This window comes from Calonectris borealis, unplaced genomic scaffold (assembly GCF_964195595.1).
Source record: "Calonectris borealis unplaced genomic scaffold, bCalBor7.hap1.2 HAP1_SCAFFOLD_35, whole genome shotgun sequence".
Classification (NCBI taxonomy): Eukaryota; Metazoa; Chordata; class Aves; order Procellariiformes; family Procellariidae; genus Calonectris; species Calonectris borealis.
Genome location: NW_027441451.1, coordinates 1921603 through 1945194, shown reverse-complemented (window position 1 = coordinate 1945194; position 23592 = coordinate 1921603). Strand labels below are relative to the sequence as shown.

The following is a 23592-nucleotide window of genomic DNA, read 5'->3' as shown; positions in this document are numbered from 1 at the left end:
GTCATTGGATTGGTAGAGGTCTCTTGTGAGTGAGGACAAGCAAGAGTTGCACTCATCTTTGAAAGTGGCCAAAAGTGCAACCCAGGGAACCACAGGCTGCACAAGCTCACTTTGGTGGGGGGTGAGCCATTGAATGAGTGCTCCTGGGTGACACTTCTGGGCACCTGAAAGAGAAGAGCATGGCCATGGACTTACCAAGGGTAAATCATGCCTCGCCAACCGGGTTGCCTTCATGATGAAGTAGCTGCATTTGTGCATGAGGGGACAACAGTTGATGTCGTTGACCTCCACTTCAGCAAGACTTTTGGCGTGGTCTCCCTCAATATTCTTGTACCCAAGTCAGGCCATTCCAGTCTGGAGAGGGAGACAAACAGATGGGTAACCCACCAGTTGGATGATGAGGCTGAGAGAGCAGGGTGAAGGGGCCATGCTCTACCTGGAGGCCAGGGGACGTACTGGGGTTTGGTGAGGTGGCACAGGGGACTTTCCAGAGCCCTGTGCAGTTTAACACCTGTATCCACTGTCCTCTCAGGAACTTCATGAGATAGACAAAGGAAAAAGGCCAGGTCCTGCACCTGCGATAGACTGACAGCCTGCAGTGGCAGAGGGAGCAGCTCTGCAGAAAAGGCCCTGGTGGTGCTGGGGACAGAAGGCAAAACAAAACCCAGTAGTGTGAGCTGGTGACAAAGGTGGCCGGCAGTGTCCTGGAGTGTGTAAGAGGAGCCTTGCCAAGACAGTGCTTTAGGCTCTAAACAGAATTTAAACAAAGCCTCTGACTTGGGTTCTATCAACTTAATTGCTAAAAGAGAGGGAGGTGGAGGGATCTCAGCATTTCCAGGTTCCTGCTGAAGATTTAAGGCCTCCGAGAAAGGAGCTGAAGAGAACACTTGTGAACTAGCATAGCCTTTAGATCGATTCACATGTGAGGACTCTGCTCCCCCATCTCAATCCTTGGCACCCAGAAACCTCACCTGCTTTTCCGTCCTCTCCTCCCAAAACCTGACCAAGTGATGGGAGGAAAGGCAGCAGAAAGGCCCTAGGCCTCTGTGAATGAGCCGGGGTCTGGCACCTGGAGGGCGATGGTGTCATTTCATTGGACACCCCATAAAGACTCAAGCTGGGGAGTGCCTCTGCAAGTCCCAATCAACAAGGTCCATGGCCAGGCAAGGCTGTGTCTCTGGCTGTGTCTGGAGACCCGAACACCTACAGCTTAGATGAAGCTGGGGCTGAACCTCAGGCCTGGGCTTCAGTGGTCTCCTGGGCCCATGGGCAGAGATGCAGTGGAGGCCCAAGTGAGGCTGCTCTAGGGCCCTGACAGTGCCTCCATGGGTTCGCACCTGCCAGTGTCCTCAGTAGGTCAAGTTCTCATGCCCTGATGTGCAGGATCTGCTCTCTGCTTCTCTCCTTCCCCACCTCCCTGGGGATCCGAGAGATCGCAATTTCATGGTCACTACAGCCAAGGCAGACACTGGTCCTCACATCCCTGAGCAGCTCTTCCTCCTTTGGGAGTACCAGCTCCAGGTGAACATCAGACTGGGTGGCCCGTTTGGCAGCTGTGCTAAGAACTTTTCCAGAACCTCCACAAGAAGCCTCCTGGACTGTTTGCATCCTGCTGTCTCACTTGACCAGTGAACACCAGGGAGACCGAGTCCCCCATAAGAGCCAGGGTCTGGGATCCACAGATTTCCTCAGGTCATTTAAACAAGACTTAGTTCATTCCTCACCCTGACTCTATGACCTGTAGCTCTGTCCTGGGTTTGGCTGGGATGCAGTTAATTCTCTCCATAGCAGACCGTATGGTGATCTGCTTTGGGTTTGTTACTAAACGGCACTGGTAACACACCAGGGTTTTGGCTACTGCTGAGCAGTCCCTGCAGAGCCTGAAGGTTTTCTCCTTCTCACACTCTGCCCCCTCTGCAAGTAGGCTGGGGGTACGCAAGAGGTTGGCAGAGGCACAGCTGGGAAAGCTGACCCCAACGGACCAAAGCAATATTCTGTACCAAATGATGTCATGCTCAACAAAAGAACCGCAAGGAAAGACGGAGGAAGGGGGGACATTTGTGGTCATGGCATTTGTCTTCCCAAGTAACTGACACACATGATGCTTTCCTGGCAGTGGCTGAACATCTGCTGGCCGATGGGAAGTGTGAATGAATTCCCCATTTTGCTTTTCCTGCACACACAGCTTTTGTTTCACCTATTAAACCATCTTTGTCTTGACTCCTGAGTTTTCTCGCTTCTGCACTTCCGATTCTCTCCCCTGTCCCCCTGGGGTTGTAGTGGGGGAGTGAGCAAGTGATTCTGGGTGTTTTGTTGCTGGCCAGACACAAACCAGAAGTAACTCCTACCGCAGTGTCATCTTTTCTGGCCTCTCGTCTGACCCCCACACAAGCTCTCACCTCTCCTGTTCCCTGTGCCGTAGAGGAGCTCCATGGACCTGCACTGCCCTGACGTCACACAAGGCAGCCCCCACTTCTCGTCTTCCCTGTTTGTCTCTCCTCAAAATATTGTATCTCCACCCACCACAAAAGCCATGGGAGCTGTCCTTCCCCACCTCAGCTCTTGTTACACTGAAGTCACAGCTCTGTGATGGCACACACGGCTCCTGCTCTCTGTGGCCCAGGCTGGGGGCTTTGGTGCCCATTTGGGCTGCAGCCCCTCCGATGGGGCACCAGGGCCAAGGGCAGACTTGTCCCATGCAAAGCTGGTCCCCAGAGATGGGCCCCCGTGTGTGGGAAGGCTTTGCTTCCCAGCAGAGGCATGCTGGAGTGGGTGGCAGGTGGCAACAGAATGGTGGATGAGGTTGCCACCCCGAGAGCAAAAGCTGCAGTGCCCAAGGCCAGAGAGAAAGAGGCGAGGGCTGTGCAGCCCCGTCAGGAGAGGGGTTTGCTGTCCCAGGTGACTCTGCAGCACCGTGGGGCCTGTGCCAGAGGTGGAGCTGATCTCCACGAAGGACAAGGTGCTGCTGAGAATGTCCCTGGGGGAGGACAGCCTGTGATCCAGCCACACCTGCACATCATGCTGGGGGCTGAGCGGTGTGCTGGTTTTGGCTGGGATAGAGTTAATTTTCTCCACAGTAGCCAGTATGGGGCTGTGGTTTGGATTTGTGCTGAAGACAGTGTTGATAACCCAGGGCTGTTTTTGTTCTGCTGAGCAGGGCTTACACAGGGTCAAGGCCTTTTCTGCTCCTCACCCCACCCCACCAGCGAGTAGGCTGGGGGTGCACAGAAGTTGGGAGGGGACACAGCTGGGACAGCTGACCCCACGTGACTAAAGGGATGTTCCATATGATATGACGTCATGTTCAGCAATTAAAAGCTGGGGGGAAGAAGAAGAAAGGGAGGGATGTTCGGAATGGTGGCGTTTCTCTTGCCAAGATGGCTGAATATCTGCCTGCCGATGGGAAGGAGTGAATGGAACTGAATGGGAAGGTCAGCCTCCCCATCAGCCCCAGGGATGCTGCTGGCCCCAAGGCCACGAGGAAATGGAGGCTACTCACTCGCTGGCTCTCCTGATTTCATATTGCAGGTGATGCCCAACCCTGACTGAATTTGCCCCCTCCTCTGCTCCCACCTGCCCCACTCCCCACGACAGCACGACAGTCCTGGCCCTGGACCTCCTCCGGCACCTCCTGCATCTCTCCAGTCTCCCCTCCCTCTGCCTGCTGGGTCCCCACTCACTCCCATGGCACTGCAGAGTCCTTGTCCATGGATACGTCGATTTGGTGCTTTACTTTTGGGGGACTTCACCTTGGAGGGTGTTTCACCTTCTGAGTCTCCATTCATTCCAAGCCCAGGGCCCGGGGTGGGTCCCCATCCTCTCCTCTCATCACCCCTCCAAATTCATTTCCAGAGACTCTGGTATGTGCCATCAGTCTTGTCATCCATGAAGAAATGTGAGAAGATAATGGGAGCTCATGGACCATCTCCCCTGCCATTGGACACCAAGAGGAGAGCTCTTAAATCCAGACCGTTTGGTCCAGTGGAACCCAATGGTACCGTGAGCTTAATCCCAAAACACTGAGAATAAAAAGGAGAACAGACTTTTTAAAATATCAATTCCTTGGATATTTATTTGGAAGCAACTCTCGGGGAAGAGCCCAGCCTTCAGGCACTGAACCTGGGAGATCCCCTTTTATTGAAGAGCTGCTATTGGGCATGCCACATCTGACACAGTGTTGGGCAAGAGTCACAGGATCAAGCCGCAAGACAAGGAGTATAAACCCAGAAAATTATATATAAGCAGGATTATCACAAGAGAAAAAATCAGACTCGTGGCCTCAGATAAACTCTGGGGAATGTGCAGAGAAGGGGAGGCAGGTTATTGTCGGTGAAACAGCGTCCACTGGGCCAGTTTCCATAGGGCATCCTTGAGCTCCTGGTTCCTCATGCTGTAGATGAGGGGGTTCACTGCTGGAGGCACCACTGAGTACAGCACTGCCACCACCAGGTCCAGGGATGGGGAGGAGATGGAGGGGGGCTTTAGGTATGCAAATATGCCAGTGCTGATAAAGAGGGAGACCACAGCCAGGTGAGGGAGGCACGTGGAAAAGGCTTTGTGCCGTCCCTGCTCAGAGGGGATCCTCAGCACGGCCCTGAAGATCTGCACATAGGACACCACAATGAAAACAAAACACCCAAATCCTAAACAGGCACTAACCACAAGAAGCCCAACCTCCCTGAGGTAGGAGTGTGAGCAGGAGAGCTTGAGGATCTGGGGGATTTCACAGAAGAACTGGTCCACAGCATTGCCGTGGCAGAGGGGTAGTGAAAATGTATTGGCCGTGTGCAGGAGAGCAGTGAGAAACCCACTGGCCCAGGCAGCTGCTGCCATGTGGACACAAGCTCTGCTGCCCAGGAGGGTCCCGTACTGCAGGGGTGGCAGATGGCAACGTAGCGGTCGTAGGCCATGACAGTGAGAAGACAATACTCTGCTGAAATGAAAAAGACAAACAGAAAGAGCTGTGCAGCACATCCTGCGTAGGAGATGTCCCTGGTGTCCCAGAGGGAATTGGCCATGGCTTTGGGGAGAGTGGTGGAGATGGAGCCCAGGTCGAGGAGGGAGAGGTTGAGGAGGAAGAAGTACATGGGGGTGTGCAGGCGGTGGTCGCAGGCTATGGCGGTGATGATGAGGCCGTTGCCCAGCAGGGCAGCCAGGTAGATGCCCAGGAAGAGCCAGAAGTGCAAGAGCTGCAGCTCCCGCGTGTCTGCGAAGGCCAGGAGGAGGAACTGGGTGATGGAGCTGCCGTTGGACATTTGCTGTTTCTTGGCATAGGGGTACTGTTCAAAACTGGAAAAGACAAGGAAAAAGTATGACAGACTTCTCCAAGCAAAGCCACTCCTTTTTTCATAGAAATCCACCCCCCCTAAAAATGAAATGCATTTCCTTCTCTGGTTTGTGCTGGCTGAGTGTGCTGTGAGGAGCAGGACCTCTGTCCACGGCCAAGGAGCCAGCTTTTCTCTGCTGCAGTGGGTACCTGGCAGCTGGTTTGTGACAGCTCCAATTTTCCCAAGGGATGTCAGATGTCATCCGCCCTTAATGGAAAAGATCAGTATCTGCACTCATGACTCTCAAGAGCGTGGGCTGCAGAAGAGAGGCTTAGCGTGTCCTTATAAGAATTTTGTCTCTGTTTTTTATTTTCCACCATCACATCTGATGAGTGTTCTTTTTAGGGGTAGAAATGCTCATTTCTATGACTGAAAATGTGAAGAGTCTTGAGACAGGACAGGCAAAAGGGCTCAGCTCTCTGTGGCTTAGTGCAGTCAGGTGAGCTGCAGTGTCCATCAGTCTGTTACCCAGCTGCCCTGCTCTTTCCCTTGTGCTGCCTCAAAGATGACTTCACACACAAATTACTCATTAAAAGAAACCAAACCAAACCACTGGGCTCTGATGAAAGCAGGGGAGCACTGTTGCAGAGGGCAGGTCTGCACACTCTTCTCTTCCCCACCCCAGAGGTGGAGTTGTGATGGAGAAGGACACCGTCCCTCACAAGAGAAGCAAAGGACTCTGAGCGGAGAGTACTGACCTCCAAGGGAAAGCTCAGCCCTCCCTGGGATCCTACAGGAGAGCTGTGCCTTTCTGGAGGGCAGCTCGCAAGCCCAGCAGGACAGGCAAAGCAGAGGGTCAGGGGTCCTGAAGATGGGATGTCCTAAAGGGAGAGTCAGCTCATTGCCCAGCAGACAATGCCCAGAAGACATCCACAGTGAAGGACCGAATGAGAGCTGCCTTAACGGAGCCTACGCCGGTGCTTGTTTGCAGCTTCCTCCCACCCCCTGCCCAGGTCTCTGCTGCCTGGAGCTGTCCCTGCCGAGAGCTGGTTCCCTGTCCCCACCTCTCCTCCCTGTCGGTGCTCACAGACCCCATCCCACCCGCTGTGTGCTCAGCTCTGCTTGCAGACCCCTCCTGGCAGCAGGGCACTGCACAATGTCCATGCAGGCTCTGATGGGATCATCAGACCAACCCTGATGAGCCTGGAGAAGTTGTACTGATGCTGTCTGTAAGCCGCGGTGTGTTGATTTCTCATACTCCCTGCTTTATTCACTTCCAAGAGTAACAGATTTGGAAATTCAGTGCCTCCTCTTGACATGAGACATTAATTTCTATGTCCCATTGCCCACCCAGGCAACCCAGAGTACAAGGTAGAAAGAACAGGATACTTGCTTTTCAGGTAGCCCCTGCTTTGCTGTGCTTCTTCAAAAGTCTTCTGGGAAAGTCCTGTAGTGATCTGAAGATGTGAGCAGGGCTGACCCAGGCAGCAGCCTCTGGACAGCAGAAGGACCCTGCCCTGCTGGGGCTCGCTCCTTCCACCCACAGCTTCTCCCCACAGCGCCGTGGGGAGCTCCCCAGGCAGGCTGAGTGCTGAGCCTGGCAGGCGGCAGAGTCCCTGCCCCAGCACACAGCCCCTGGGGTGCAGGGACCCTGCTCGCAAGGACAGCCCTGGGCACCCCTGCCTGCACACCCCTGCAGTCCCCCCCAGCAGAAGGCAGCCCTCATGCCCTGTCCCTCTGACCGTGCAGCAGGGAAGCCCTGCTCTGCACCATGTCCTCCTCCTCCACACCAGAGAAGGTGGGAGAGACCTCCTGAAATGCCCCACAGGCTGTGGCATGTGCCAGCTTTTGGAGAGCTCTCCAGGCACTGCAGCTTCTTTGCCCTGCGCCCGGAGACTTACCGTGTCAAGGGCTGTGAAGGTTTCTCCTCCCGTTCATTCTCAGCATCCTCCCAGCCCAGGCTGCCTCTAACCTCTCTCTGCCTCGCTCCTCTCCCCTCGGTGCCTGCAGGCAGTGCCCCCAGCCCTGCTCCTGGGCAGAGCTGTCTCTCTGCAGCGCTGCCCGCTTGCCAGGAGCTCCCTCCATCCCAGGAGCCCAGCCCAGCTCAGCAGCAGAGGACCAGCCCAAGGCACCACTTGCTCTGCCCCCTCGGGGCTCCCTCCACGTGTCCCTGCGCCTCCAGGGAACCTGCTGGGAACAGCCTGAAGCCATCACTGATGGTCCCTCCCTCAGCTGCGGAGAGACACTTCTTTCCAGCAGGGGCATTTCTCCCATCTGAAGAAGAGTCAGCTCCAGGAATCACCTTTTCATTGGCCCATCTGTAGACAGGACACCCGGACAGGGACAGGGAAGGACCTCATTTAGCAGTGCCCAGGGAAGGGATTCAGCCCCCATTCCATGCTTGTGGCCCTGGGGCTAGAAGTGGGCTCAGCTGCCCCCCACGCACAGCACAAGCCCACAGGAGGTGGGATTCCTCTGGCCTCAGCTCAGGTGTGCACACAGCAGACACCTGCATGTCAGCTCCTTCTCTCAGCTCCCTGCTAATTAATGGAGATGGAGGCCAGGGCTGACGTGGTCACATGCAAAGACCTGGGGACATTTGGAGTGCCAGAGGTGGTCCAAGATACCTGGAGCTAGCTGCAAGCTCTAGTGGAGCAATGCTGAGAGACAGGGCAGCATCTGGGGGCACCTTCTTGGAGGCTGGAGGTGAATCTCTTTGGCCAGTGGAAATGGCATCAGATGCCCACATTTAGGATGATGGAGCCTGTCTCTCTTCTTTATGTTCTGGGCAGCCTACGCAGGGATTCATCTGATGGAGTCATGTACCACAGGGAGAGCTCAGTTCCTCTCTGTCTTTCCCATCCGCCAGGTTGACTAGATCTCCATTGACTCTAATGGCCGTGGTGTCCTGAACATTCTCCCATTGCCCAATCCACTTCAGGGCAGTTATTCCATGTAAGGCCAGTTACAGGCCTGTAATGGTAGGTGAGGTGCCAAGGCTCTCACACACAGCGACATGCAGTTGGCAGGGACAGCGATGCTCCTACACAGGAAAGCCATCCCCATGCAGAGCGAGGGTGTGACAGACACCCAGGCAGCATTGCGACAGATCCAGGGCCTTTGGGCCAGAAACTGATTGCCACCCCTGCAGCGTGGCAAGGTCCGTCCCTTCTCTCTCCAGTAGAGGTAGGGCACTCCATGGATAGGAAGCCCATCACACCAGGGTCACCACGCGTGTGCCTACACCTTCAGACTTCTGGTTTTTCTCTCCACCAACCTTCACTCACCCCCTGGAGAACACAGTCAAGGACCAGACCAACAGTTGTCACAGTGGGCCTGTCAGGAGCACCTTGTCATTCCTGGAGATCAGCTTCACCTCCACCAAAGGCCCTCGGGGACAGCAGAGACCCCACCGATAGCAAACCCATGTCATGCCAGGGCTGCCCTTCCCAGCCCTGGTCCTCTCTGCCCTTGGGGACAGCAGGGTTTGCTCACTCTCTTGGCACCCAGGTTCAGCTTTCTGTTTCCACCTGCTCTCCACCCCGGCATGTCTCTGCTGTGAAGCAAAGCCTCTGCACACACGGGGGCTTGGACACTTGGTCCCAGGTTTGCCCAAGACAAGTGAGAGCTTGGCCTGGGGCTGCACCTGCAGTGCTACAGCCCAAATGTGCACTGATGGCCTCAGCCAGGGGCACAGCCAGGACGAGCTGGAGCCTGTGCTTTTTGACATGCATGGAGGAAGTGCCATGGCATGGTGGGACAAGTGACACAGCTTGGGGTGCTGCAATGGCTGGGTAGAGGCTTTTCAGGAGACACAGGCTGGAAGGGTCACGAGTGGGGTTCCCTCAAAGTGAAGAAGTTGTTTGGATGTGTGGAACTTGAATGGCCTTGGCATTTTCTGGAAGGGGAACACAGCAGGATGCAAACAGTCCTGGCGGTTTATGTCTGGGGAACCACTTCTCAGCACAGCTGCCAGATGGGTCAACAAGGGCAATCCAAACCCGGATTTGAGACTCACAAGCAGTACAGAGCTGGTCAGGGATGTGAAGGTCGATGTAAGCCTTGGCTGTTGTGACCATGAAATAGTGGGGTCCCAGCTCCCGAGGGGCGTGCGGAAGGAGAGTTAAAGACTGCACATGGTGGACATGGAGGAGAAGACTTTGGCCTGTTCTGGGGAGTTTTCGTGGGGATCCAATGGTCAGCAGCACCGAAGGGCAGCAGAGCTCAGTGCAGCTGGTCTTCAAGGACAGCATCCTCCAAGCTTGGCGATGGTCCATATCAAAACTCAGTTGAAACTTGAATGGGATTTCAAGGGCACCACGATGAGCTGTGACTACTTCAGGGACAGGTCAAGAAGAATATGTGTGGCCACTGCTCCATTGAGTAAAGCAGGTGTGGATGGAGCTGAGATACTCGATGTCCTCTGTGCCTCAGTCTTCACCAGCAAGGTCTCCCAGGCCTCTGTGCCTCGAGGCAGGACTCTGGAGGGGAACAGTCAGGGCTGGATAGGAATCAAGTCCTGGCTTGCTTGAGCAACCTCAAATGTTACCAGTCCATGAGAATGGTGGGGCTGCATCCAAGGGTGCTGAGAGAGCAAGATGATGTCAGAGTGAGGCCAGTCTCCATCATCTTTGACAGGTCATGGAGACTGGGGGGACTCCCTGACGACTGGCAAAAGCAAAAGTTGCATGCCTGTTTCAAAAGGTGCCAGAGGATGAACTGGGGAGGGAAAGGCTGGTTAGCTTCGCTTTGGGTGAATAACATGTCCCAGAGGTTGTTCTGGATTGCATTTCTGGGGCGGACGAGCCCCTCCAAGTGACACAGCTTCGGGACTCCCTGGATGTCTTGCAGCTCTGCAGAATAATTTCTTCATTCAAAGCCTTGGGAGGAAATGTATTTTTGGAAATGGCTGTAGAAATCTGTATTTCCATAGAGGGAGAGAAAGGGTCGTCGTCTTGCTTGTCCATGGCCATGGCCATGGCCTATGACAAAAACCATGAGAATTTATAGACCAACCTCAAAGTTCTGAAAATGAAGACTTCTCAACAGTCATTACACAGACCTCTTCTCTGGACATGTTTCAACTTTTGCCTAACATCTTCTTTCAGGGATTGATGCAGCTGCCAGCACAGAGGTGGCCACTGCCTCCAAGATACATGGGGGTAGCTGAAGGCCTTCCTTAGGACAGGGAAATGTGACCCAGGTCCTACAGGAGCCTTTCTGAAGCAGGAGCTGGTGGCCAGGCAGAGAAGGCCAAGGCACCTCAGTTGAGACACCTCATTTCTCTCTCTTGACTAGAAAGGGACCTCTCAGCAGTTGCACTCGAGGTGTCCAACATTAGAGATCACTCTCATCCCTCTCTTCACCTGCAGTGAAGTCATATGTAATTTACCTGCAGGCAATGAAAACTGAGTGGGTCTAGATGCTGCAGAGTCTACTTGAAGATGCTCCTGTAACCATTACAGGTTCAGGTTTATGCCGATTTCCATGTTCAGAAGAAAGCTTTTCATTCGCTTTGCCTCTTTGCTTCTCCCTGTGGCTCGAGGGAGTTTGTGACTCCAGTGTGTGACTGACGGGGTGCAAAGAGCAAATATGGGCAGAGTCAGGGGCAGGGAGTGCTTTGAGGTGTCTTGGGATGTGTGCTGGAGACAATAATGTGTTTTCCACTGGTGTATGGTCATCCACAGTGGGAAGTGGACTTCGGTGGAGGTAACATGGACTTGATATACAGCTGAGGAATGTCTTTTGGGTTTTTAATGAGCTGTGCTTGACTTTGGTTCTGCTTGTTGGCAATTAAGAAGCACCTTTCTGTGCCTGTGTGCAGCTCGTTCTCCAAGTAAAGCGGGTGGGAATTGGTGCCAATGGGCTGAAACACGCAGCTACTGACTGTAGTGGAGAAAGATCTGATTTGAACAAGGCTGCTCTAAATCTCAGGTGGCTGATGGGAGAAATGGGGGGGGTTGGGGTAGGGACAAACACTTCCCATGGAGTGTCTGACATAAAGGGCCTTGGCTTCCCTGTATGTCCATACTCAATTAGGAGATGCTCAGGACCAGTATCAATTGGGGACTGCTGATATCCCTTCATGTGGAAGCAGAAAAAGGCAGAAAAGTTGAAAAAGAAGAAGTCCTTTCTTATTGTGATTTTGTATAAAAATCTTTTTACTTTGACTACTCTTCTGAAATCTCTCTAATTAACCACACAAGAACTGAGGAATTAAGGAAAATTGTGCCCAGAGACTTGGCTTGTTAGGGAATTTTGCATGTTCAGGAGCCCTCTTGTGCCAAGCTCCTGAACTGCAGATACTGAAAGTAGATTGAACAAGGCTCTGGAGATCTAAAATCAGCACCAAGCCTCCAAGTTTCTGAGGGTGTTAGCGGGCCCCACTGAGGGCCATCACTGAAGAGACCATGGAGGGAACGACCAGACAAGGTGACTGTCCCTGGGGGCTGGTGAAGCAGGAACTCAGAGGCCCTGGATACAGGTAGAAAAATGAACGTGTAAGTGGCTGTGAAAGGCCTTGATGTGTTTCCTTAAGGAGGATGGCCAAGGCCTGAGCCCAGTGCCCTAGGAACGGGGATTCTTCCCTCATGGGTGTCTCAGGGCGTTTTCTGGGGGCAGTGAGATGCGAGGGTTTGCGATGCTGAGTGCAGGTCAGTGGTAGGACTCCTCCCAGGCTCTACCAAGGGTGAGGAGGCAAGAAAGCACAGGGACTGTATGGAACTGGTGTCCTCCCGTGGGCCTCAGCGGAAGAGACAGCAGCCATAGCCAAGAGGACATGGACCTCAGTTCTGTTGGGGGTCCCAGCCCTACCAAAGTCCTCAGCCATGCCCACCACAGACTCTTTTACACTGTCCTATGGCTGTGCCAGTGACCCTGCAGATTTCAACCACCCTCCTGATCCCCTGACTCCCTCTAACCCCGTGATGTCCCAAACTTTCCCGATTACTCTCTGTCCTCACTGACTATTTCTTCAAACACAAAGCTGTGGTTTTCCGAGGATTTGCCAATGTCTGTGAGTTCCCCACAACCCATCCGGCTACTTCCAAAGCCCTATTGTTCCTCTAGCACCCAAGACGACCTACCCCAGACTTGCTTGGATCCATGATTTCTCTTCATATCCCAGCACGGAAATGCACATCCTCTTGCTTCTGCGTCCTTCAAAGTCAACACTCAACCTTCTCCACCTCAGCATGACAGCCCCCCCACACCCAGCTGCTATTTCAGGCCTTGGTCCTGCCTTTAACACACTCACTGCCACACACGCACCGCTATCGCCCTGCACGCCCACGTGTCTCACAAAGCCTTCCCTCTTCCCCTGCAGTGATGGGACCTCACACCAGGAGGTCTGTGTATCCTCCACACTCATGGATGTTTCCTGAGGTCCATCAAAGTTTGGGGAGTGAAGGAGGAAAAGAGAGCAAGGTCAGCTCCTGAGGCATGACCGAGGATGGCCACCCCCAGCAGCAGGCGTTCCCCGTCTCTAGGCTGAGGCATGCACACAACATCATAGAAATGTCTCTGTCACCCCTGATTTGCACAAGAGGGCCTTCCCTCCTGACCCCTTCCCAGGACAAACCTCCTCCTCTTCCCCATCCACAGACACCCACTGCTTTCCATTTGGGGCTCAGATGTGGTTTCACAATTTGCTAAAGCCATCAGGCATCACTTTGCTTCTCACTGACATCCCCCACCCTCTCTCCCAGACCTACCCAGGGCCAATCCCTGCTGCTCGGGGCCACTCATCTTCAGAAGAGGCCTTGAGCTTCCTGGTGCTTATTAACTACCTTCCTGTCTCCATCTAGAGCTCATGGCAAACTTTTTTGTCTATAGCAGGGCCTTTATGACCATCACTTCTGAAACGGTTGTCTTCTTACGATCTTCTCTGCAGAAAGAACAGTCACGGAAAAGCATCAAACACACCAAAAGGGGTGCCAAGCGAAGTGCCAGTAAGAACCAGTGAGCAACAGCCAGGGCTGTGGCTTCCTGGCAAGGAGTCTGTCCTGAGAAGGGGATCCAGCCTCTGCCACCTGGGGACACTGAAGGTGACTCTTGCAAGATCACCCTTCATCTGAACCGCCCTGGGTATGTCACTGAGGGTGCAGTGTCATGACTTACATGGCAAATACTGACTCAGTTGGCACTGCCCGGTGTTGCTACCACAGATACAGGGTGTTCTGTTCCAGACATTTATGTTGAGGCAGAATAATGTTTATTTTTGGTAAATAATGATACTCTTGGGGAAATAGAAGAAAAAAAAAAACGCACCTGAAGAATTATTGTAAGATTATTGACAGAAGGCCCAGCAGATTTGATTCTCAAGAAATGGGACGCCAGAGCCCAAGGGAAGGATGCTTTCGACTCTTTCATTGCATTTGGGAAACTGAAACGTGCTGCCCTCTCCCCAACTCCCTGTCCTCAGCGACCTGTGTGAGAAACTCTGCCAACTAGGTCTGAACTCACAGTTGTGTCAAGTAGTTTATGTCTAACTTCAGCCAATGTTGTCCCAACAGCTCAGGATCTGAGCTTCCATTTGAGTCCAAATAATTTCAGGTCACACTACCTCCAGCTTCCCTCTGAGGGTGGCTGTTGTGTGACACAACTCTCCTGGATCTCCAGCACCTTTACCTGCATTTCCAGTCTCTGAAGTGCTAACTCTGCAGCAGGGATCGAGGAAGCTCTGAGCTCCCGTCACCTGCCCTGCATGTCCGCATGTAACATGAACCTCACCTCCTCAAAGAGTTGGTGTGGATTCTCTGCAGAGCCTAAAGCACCACACAGGCCAGGGGACAGGCCAGGCATCAGAAGAGGACTCACTCTTCTCCGCACATAAAGCTCAGGTGTTCCCAGGAACGTCAGGGGGCATGGCATGCCGATTCCTGGTTTCCAGGAGCTGGTCAAGTGCCCCGTTTCTATTTCTGTAATGGTGGCTTCGACGCCTGGCTCATGTGCAGACTCTGCACATGGATGCTGACACTTATTGAGCAACGTGCTCAAACCTCAGAGCTGGCCCTTCTTGGAACCAAAGGGAGGACTAGGGACCTCCTGAGCACGCACAGTTGCTCCCGGAATCGTCCCCTGTGTCTCTGCTGTAGCTCCCCTCACCTCCAGCTGAACCCCTTCTCCTGGGGCACACTGCAAGGCACACGCTCATGGAAGGTTTGTGGGAAAGGGTCTGCTGGGGTCTGCGGTCCAGCCTGCCAGCAAAGGATGGGGAATAACCCACCCTAGAGTCTGGCTGGCTGCGACTTTGTGGAGCTGCAATCTGAAAACCTCCAAAGACGGAGATCAAAGATCCTCTCTCAGTGTCTACCTGCAGTGCAGCACCGCCCTCCTAGGCAGTTTTCCCTAATGCCCAGGGTGAAGCTCCCAGGAGGACGTTGGTGGCCGTTGCCTCTTCCATACCATCTGCCACGTCTCCAGGTGGGTGCCACCTGCTTCTAGACTGCCCTGTGCCTCCCCTTCAGCAGACTAACGAGGCACGGCTCCCCCAGCCTCTCCACACAGCTCATGTGCTTTAGGCTCCTAACCCCATCATGACAGACTTCCTCTGGGACTTTCCAGTCTCCACATCCTCCTTTCAAAATGGGAAACCCACTGACTCATGTGACATCCATCGTAACTCCATGCCCTTCTCCCCAGGACTCTCCTCAGCCACTCAGGTCCCAGCCTGTCCTGATGCACGGGGTTATTCTGCCCCCAGTGCAGACCTTGACCCCTTTGCCTTGTAGAACTCCAGGAGGTTTCTGTTGCCCAAATCCACAAGTGTGTCAAGGTCCCTCCAGAGTGAAACTCCAACACATCAGCAGTTAAGGTTTGTGGGCAGTGCCTCAAGCAAGATAAGAATATGGGGAATTGCAGGACACTACAGGGAAAGAAAGAAAATGATGTGCTGAATGGAATTGCTACCCAAGGTGGAAAATACCACAGAAACTATCTCAGAAATGCCATCAGAGGTCACAAAACAAGAACTGCATGGCCAATGGGGAAAGAATTAAGAGGGTAGGATGTTCTTTTTGGAGGGCATTACAACAGTAACAGAGGAGATCTTGGGTAGGGGGAAATAAAAACAGAAGCAAAGGATGTGGTCAGGGCTGTTTGGGGGCACCTGTGAAGCAGCCCTGTGCCTGATATGCATTACTGCTCTGGTCAGGGAGAACCTGAGAGCTTTCCCTAATTTGAAACCATGAAGAGGAGGGAAGGACAGCATCATTGAGGCTGGAATGGACCTCGGGAGGTGTCTGCACCAACCTCCTGCTCAAAGCAGGGTCAGACCAGATGACTCAGGGCTTTATCCAAACATGTCGTGGTCACTTTCTGGGATAGAGCCGATGCACACTGCCTGGGAAACAGCTTCCAGCATTTGACTATCCTCATGTTGGAAAACTTTCTGCCTGTATGCAGCCTGACCCTCTCTTGTTTCAGCCCATTGCCTCTTGGCCTTGTGTCTTCTATCACGGACATGAGCCTGACTGAGCCTTCCTGAAACAGTGCAACGCTGCTGCATGTTCCCCCCAAGATCTTCCTTCCTCCAGGCTGGACAAGCCCAGCTCCCTCAGCCTCTCCTCACAGGCACAGTGCTCCAGCCCTGACCATCTTGGAGGCCCTTTGCTAAACCTGTTGCAGTCTGGAAATCTGGACACGGTAACCTGCATCATCCCTTCCCTCCATCTCCTGGCCGTGCTCCTGGTCGTCCAGCCCAGGGCCCTGCTGTCCTCCCTTGTGCCAGGGCACACGGCTGCCTCCTGTCCAGCTCCCTGCCCACCAAGACCTTTCCCACAGGGCTGCTCCCAGCCAGGCAGCCCCCAGCCTGTGCCATTGCCAGGGTGAGTCCCCTGCCGGGGCAGACACTGGCATCTGTCCTTGTGGGACTTCATGAGGTTCCTGCCAATACGTGCTCTCCTCCTCCTGCAGCCCCTTCACCGAGCAGAGGCCTGGGAGACCTTTTTAGCAAAGACTCGGGCACTGAAGGCATGGAGCGCCTCAGCCTCGTCTGGGTCTGCTGCTATGACCCCTCCCTCATCACTCACCAGCGTGTTCCTTGTTCAGCCTTTTACTGCAAAGCCAGGGATTGAAGGTCTCCATTTTGCTCTTGGTGTTGCCTGCAGCCCCCATCAGCTCCAGGTGAGCTCTGGCTTTCCTAAACACATCCCCGCATGCTCAGGTCATGTTCCTGAATCCCCCCTGCACAGCCTGTCCTTGCTTCCACCTCCTGATGGCTGTGCTGGAGCTCCCACCTGTGCCTGAGCCAGTGCAGCCCCACTGCCCAGCACGTGCCCCCACATCCCCCTCAGCAGACACAGCACAGCACAGGGTACGTTTGGGGTGGGGAAACGCTCCCCACCACAAGTCCCCGTGCCAGACCTCAGGGTCCATCCCCACCAGCCCTCCTTCTTTTGCAGCCCACCAGTGCCCAGCCCCAGCCGTGGCCCACGCAAGGCTTTGCAGAGAGCCCCACTCTGGGCTCTGCCAAGGTCTGGGCAAGAAGAGAGCCTGGGGCAGGGCTGGCTCTTCCCCCAACCCAGGTACCAAGACCAACAGGAGGGAGGAGGTGGCCACAGAGCAAAAACACCCCTCAACTGGGATGAGTGACCAGTGCTGGAAATGGCCAAGGGAAGAGGCTGGGATGGGGATGTGATAAATGCCCTGGGGCACCTTCTCGCTCTGTCCATGCCACCAAGGGCACAGAGCAGCCTCCTCTCTCCTGCACCCGCCTGTCTCAGTTCCCTGCCAGGAGACCGGGCTCTACACCACACACCCACTGGAGCATGTCCCTGCCCTGCATGGTCACACAGCTCAGCTAACATCGGTGTTGTCCTCTCCCGGGCACTTTCCAGCCCAGCCCAGACCTTTCCCAGCTCTTCCCATCTCCCCTGCCCTCTCCCCAGCCCAGCCCCGCAGAGCAGCCCAGCCTGGGCTGGTCCCACGGCAGTGCCCACCGCAGGGTGCTGCAGAGCTCTGGGCACTCACCCCACGGCCCCAGCCCCTCTGAGGGGCACAGCAGCTGCTGGGGGGCACACAGGGAGCTCAGCCTCCCCATCAGCCCCAGGGATGGAGGCTCCCCATGCCATGAGGAAATGGAGGTCAGTGAAACCGAAGAGCTCCTGGTCTTGGGTGCAGGAGATCCTCACCCCAGGCTGCCTCTGGAGCTCAGTGCCAGCCCCTCTCCCCAGGCCAGCACCAGAGTCCTGGGCAGGGGACAGAGCAGCCTGCCCCGAGTGGGTGCCTGCAGAAAGACCTTTCTCTTTCTCAGGGATTCCTCCCTGCAGGCACAGAAATGCTCCCTTGCTCTTCTCCCTGGATGTCCCTTGCCCCACGTGAGCATGTCCATGCTGGCCTGGCCAGCCTGTCTTAGTTCCCACCCCGTGCTCTCCACAGGGCCCTGAACTGGCAGTGCTGCTCTGGAAAGACCAGGTCCTGCTGTCGTCCATGGCCATGGCTCCAGGGAAGCAGCAGCCCCATGTGAAGGTGGCAGCAAGGATGTGTCCACTGAGGCAGCGAGGGGCAGCCCCGAGGTCCACAAGTGTCTGCTCCTCCATGTGGCAGGGGGGCCCGTGACTCCTGTACCCCTCCTGTGTGCTGGGGCTGCACCCCCATCTCCAGAGGAGATGGAAGAGATGGGAACAGAGACAAAACATTTTCTGCTGCAGTCTTTTTTCCCAGCTCCTTTACATACACAGGGAGCCTGGCTCCATATGTACCTGAGCTCTTTCGGGTACGAAAACACTGATGGGGATGGGTAAGAATAACATTATTTAAGTGGAAGTAATATATGAAGTATAAGAAACAAAGAATAAAAGAGGACACATGATCCAAAGAACATCTGAGCTTTTCCTGAGGATGATGGACACCTTATTGACGCTGCAGTAGTTTGTCTTCAAATAGTTTCAACAGGGCGTCCTTGAGCTCCTTGTTCCTCATGCTGTAGATGAGGGGGTTCAGTGCTTGAGACACCACAGTGTACAGCACTGCCACCACCAGATCCAGGGATGGGGAGGAGATGGAGGGGGGCTTCAGGTGGGCAAACATGATGGTGCTGACAAAGAGGGAGACGACGGCCAGGTGAGGGAGGCAAGTGGAAAAGGCTTTGTGCCGTCCCTGCTCAGAGGGGATCCTCAACACAGCCCTGAAAATCTGCACGTAGGACAGTACAATGAAAAAAAAACATCCCAAAAATATGAAAGCACTAAATGTGACGAGACCAACCTCCCTGAGGTAGGAGTGTGAGCAGGAGAGCTTGAGGATCTGGGGGATTTCACAGAAGAACTGGTCCACAGCATTGCCGTGGCAGAGGGGTAGTGACAATGTATTGGCCGTGTACAGGAGAGCATTGAGAAACCCACTGGCCCAGGCAGCTGCTGCCATGTGGACACAAGCTCTGCTGCCCAGGAGGGTCCCATAGTGCAGGGGTTGGCAGATGGCAACGTAGCGGTCGTAGGCCATCACAGTGAGAAGAGAATACTCTGCACCAAACAAGAAGAATACAAAGAAGACCTGTGCAGCACATCCTGCATAGGAGATGTCCCTGGTGTCCCAGAGGGAATTGGCCATGGCTTTGGGAACAGTGGTGGAGATGGAGCCCAGGTCGAGGAGGGAGAGGTTGAGGAGGAAGAAGTACATGGGGGTGTGCAGGCGGTGGTCGCAGGCTATGGCGGTGATGATGAGGCCGTTGCCCAGGAGGGCAGCCAGGTAGATGCCCAAGAAGAGCCAGAAGTGCAAGAGCTGCAGCTCCCGCGTGTCTGCGAAGGCCAGGAGGAGGAAGTGGGTGATGGAGCTGCCGTTGGACATTTGGTCCCTCTGTGCATGGGGACCTGTTGGAGGAGGAAAACACAAGAAGTTAGGGGAGGCTTCTCTGAGCAAAATCCAAGCCATTTCCCACAGCCCCTGCCCCTGCTGCACACCCCCTCTTTGCATTTTCCAGGAATCCTTCCTCAGCTGCGGGGCTGGAGCTCTGGTGGGTGCTGGCTGAATGTGGTGTGAGGAGCAGGGCCTCTGCCCGCTGGCTGCCGAGGAGTCAGCCCTGCTCTGCAGCAGTGGGTTCCTGGGAAGGGTGGGGGCAGGGGCCAGTGCTGGCGTTTGACTTGGTCAGATGGAACCGCTCCTAACGCAGAAGGGCCTGTCAGCACCTGCACTCCCCGTGCTGAGGAACTGGGGTGGCAGAAGGCACTTGGAGAGGCTTGGGGTTTTTGACAGCTCCCCCATCTCCCCTGGGGAGTGTTCTTGGATGTCAGGAACCCTCAGCATTTCTGCTGCACTCCAGGAGAACAGAGTGAGTCCTGCGAGGCAAGAGGATTGCCTGTGGCTCAGAGCGCAGTGAGGGGACCTGGTCTGTCCCCCGGTCTTGTTCCCAGCTGCCTTGGGCTTGCACCTTCCTGAGATGGAGGGCGATCACATTCTTATGTTCTGTTATGCAGCCAGACACTGCTGAGAGCAGAGGGATCCAGTGCAGAGCACGAAATGTCTCACCCTTTCTCAAGGTCTCAGCACCCCACTTCTAGCCCAGGACACTCGTGGCTCATTTCACCAACCCCACAGCATCGCCTCAGCCAGAGAGTCTCTGCGTTTCTCCGTGGGGCTTTCAGAGAACACAAGGGTGCTATGGGACAGCTTTGCATGCTGGAAGGCAGCTCACAGCTTGGAAGGACACCCCAAGGAGATAGCCAAGTGTCCGAATGTTGGCAGCTCAGGAAGAGACAATTGACTCACTCCCCAGCCCCACAGGCTGCGTTGCCCACAGCCCCTCGGGTTAGAGGAAAGCTGGGACACTTGTTCCCATCGACATGCCCGCACGAAAGGACGAACAAGATCAGGGTGTGACTCTGCAGCTGAAATTCCCATCCCCAGGCAGTCTGGCAGCAAGAACAAGATAACTTTAAAACAGGCACAGGGAGAAAGAAGGAAAAAGACAGTGAGGGTCTGGCTGAGCGAGGCAAGCGCCGAGGCAGCCGGGCACTCAGGACAGCGTTCCCCTCACCCAGCTGTGCAGCCACCTCCCAGACAGTGATAATGCAGGACAGTTGCCCTCAGCCCCATTGCTGGTCAGTGGGAACTGGGGACGTGGCAGGAGGGATGCCCTTGGCCTCTTCTGCTGGTCTGCTGGACAGAGAGGTGACTCCCAGCCTAGACCCCATGGCCGGGAGGGCCGAGGGCTGTGCTGGGTGGCAGAGATGAAGGGGGTTGCTGAGGGAAGGCATCTGCACTGCAGGGGTGGCCGGGAGGTGCCCACATCTCCTCTGCAACAGGGCTTCCATTAGCAGGTCCTTCCTTTGCTGCCCATCTCTCCTGCCTGGAGCTGTCCCTGCCAGGAGCTCTTGCTCTGGCCCCATGGCTCTTCCCTGCCACTGCTCACAGACCCCATCTCAGCCCCTGGGTGCCCAGCACTGCCCTGCAGCCTCTCCGTGTGCGCAGGGGCTAAAAAGCAGGTCCCACAAACCCCGATGAGACTGGAAAGGGGATGCTGGTGCTATCTGTAGCCCCCAGAGCTAGAAACTGAACACACAGACGCAGGAAAGCTCCTTATCCAAACAGACTTCCCTCCTTTGACCTTCCGATTCAAAAATGCCCTTGGAAATGTCCCACTGCCCACACAGCCAACCAAGAGGAGAAACCTCCAAAGACAGACACCCTCCCTTTCAGGGAACTCCATCTTGAAAAGTCCCCTTGGAAATGCCCGGGGCTGAGCTGGAGCTGTGAGCAGGGCTGACCCAGGCAGCACCCTCTGGACAGCAGAAGGACCCTGCCCTGCTGGGGCTCGCTCCTTCCACCCACAGCTTCTCCCCACAGCGCCGTGGGGAGCTCCCCGGGCAGGCTGAGTGCTGACCCTGGCAGGCGGCAGAGTCCCTGCCCCAGCACACAGCCCCTGGGGTGCAGGGACCCTGCTCGCAAGGACAGCCCTGGGCACCCCTGCCTGCACACCCCTGCAGTCCCCCCCAGCAGAAGGCAGCCCTCATGCCCTGTCCCTCTGACCGTGCAGCAGGGAAGCCCTGCTCTGCACCATGTCCTCCTCCTCCACACCACAGAAGGTGGGAGAGACCTCCGGAAATGTCCCACAGGCTGTGGCATGTGCCAGCTTTTGGAGATCTCTCCAGGCACTGCAGCTTCTTTGCCCTGCACCTGGAGACTTACCGTGTCAAGGGCTGTGAAGGTTTCTCCTCCCGTTCATTCTCAGCATCCTCCCAGCCCACACTGCCTCTAACCTCTCTCTGCCTCGCTCCTCTCCCCTCGGTGCCTGCAGGCAGTGCCCCCAGCCCTGCTCCTGGGCAGAGCTGTCTCTCTGCAGCGCTGCCCACTTGCCATGAGCTCCCTCCATCCCAGGAGCCCAGCCCAGCTCAGCAGCAGAGGACCAGCCCAAGGCACCACTTGCTCTGCCCCCTCGGGGCTCCCTCCACGTGTCCCTGCGCCTCCAGGGAACCTGCTGGGAAAGAGACTCATGGAATAACTCGTGGTCCCTGTCTCATTTCTGCAGAGACGCTTCTTTCCAGCACTGTAATTTCTCCTATCAGACAGAGCTGGGCATGAGAATCTCCTTTTCTCTACTTCTGCCATGAGAAGGAAACCTGGACAGGGACAGATCTCCTTCAGCTCTGCTGAGGGAAGGGAGTCAGCTGAGCCAATCGAGGCATCTGGTCCAGGGTCTGTAGTCCTGGGGCTGGTAGGGGACTCAGCTCTCACCTCTGGCTGCCACAGCCCCACAGGAGGTGGGATTCCTCTGGCCTCAGGGCAGGTGGGCACAAAAGAGGCCCCTGCTGCCTGGGAGCTGCTTGTCTCAGCTCCCCTGGTCATTCCTGGAGATGGAGGCCAGGAGTGAGCTGCTGAGACTCAACCACCTGGTGACATCTGAGGTGTCAGAGGTGGTCCAAGATACGTGCAGGTAACTGCAAGCTCTCATGGAGCAGTTCATAGAGACAGGGCAGCATCTGGAGGCCCCGTCTTTGAGCTTAGTGGGGAATTCCTTTGGCCAACAGCAGATGCCCACATTTAGGACAACTGAACTTTTCCCTCCTCCTTATGTCCAAGGCAGCCTCTTGAGGTAGTCAGGGGACCAGATGTAGTCACTGCCATAGCCATCAGCCATCTTCTCCATCAGCTGTGTATACTAGATCGCCAGTGACTGCAATGGCAGATGTCTCATGGACATCCCCACATTGCCTGACCTAATTCAGGGCAGCTACTCAAGGGCCAAACACAGGCCTGTGGTGCCACAAGAGGTGCCAGGGCTCTCCAGCATAAGTGCATGTGGCTGGCAGGGACAGCACAGGCCCTACGGGAAAGGCATCCGCGTCCAGAGTGGGTGCGAGACAGACACTCCCCATGGCATGTCTGATTGAATCGGGGTCTGCTGGCCAGCGCCTGAATCCCACCACTGCAATGAGGCAGGCTCTGACCCATCTCCATCCAGTCGATGCAGGGCAGGTCATGACCAGGAAGCCCATCACACCGGCATCTCCACTCATTTGCCCACTCCCAAACTCTGCCGGTTCTTCTTAAAGCCGTCCTTTATTCACCCACTTGACGATACAACCAAGGAACCCTCCAAGGATTTTCACAGTGTTCCTGGATCACAGCATGTCCACACCCAAAGACTTTTTCAGCAGCTTCTGTCCTTCCTGGAGATCAGCTTCACCTCCAGCACAGGCCCTCCCGGGGCTGCAGAGACACCACAGGCAGCAAAGCCCTCTCCTGCCTGGGCTGCAGAGCCCAGCCCAGCTTTCCTCTGGCCTTGGGGACAGAAGCCTTTCCTCCTTCTCTGCCTTCCCATTGCCATCTGCCGTCCCCTCCAGCAGGTCTCGGGTCTCAAGCAAAGCATTTGCACACGTTGGGTCTTGGGCATTTGGTACCGGCTTTGCCTGTGACAAGTGTGAGCTTGGCCCCAGGGCTACAGCTGAGGTGCTGCAGCCCAAACGTGCATCCATGCCCTCAGCCTGGGCACAGACCGGAGGAGCTGGAGTCCCACGTGCCACGAGAGACTTTTGACATTGATGGACTCGATGGCGAGGGGTGGTGGGACAGCTCCCCGGGATGCTGCCGTGGTGCAGAGGGGCTTTTCAGGAGAGGCAGGCCGGGAAGATGGGGAGGGGGATGCCCTCCATCTGAGGCAGCTTGTCGTCTGTGTGGAGCTCCTCTATGGGACATGAAACAGGCTGGGTGAGCCCTTGTGGGTGAGGGTCAGAGGAGAGGCCTGTCAGTGGGACATCCTGGTGGGAGACCAAGCACCTGCAATCAGGGTAAGGAAGGGGACTAAGCCTTATCTAAGCAAGCCAGGGAAGTCTCCAGATCCACGACCCCAGGTCTGACTGGGGACTTGAATGACCCTGGCCCTCACTGG

General features: G+C 55.4%; 1 protein-coding gene and 1 pseudogene across 1 annotated transcript; both read right to left on the bottom strand.

Moving 5' to 3' along the window:
* Window positions 1–4320: 4320 nt before the first annotated feature.
* On the bottom strand, window positions 4321–5255 carry LOC142076155 (olfactory receptor 14A16-like; annotated as a pseudogene).
* A 12864-nt stretch (window positions 5256–18119) lies between these two features.
* Window positions 18120–19055, bottom strand: LOC142076225 (olfactory receptor 14J1-like). Its single transcript, XM_075138604.1, has one exon. The coding sequence runs from the start codon at window positions 19053–19055 to the stop codon at window positions 18120–18122; it is 936 nt and encodes a 311-aa protein (XP_074994705.1).
* Between the last annotated feature and the right edge of the window lie 4537 nt (window positions 19056–23592).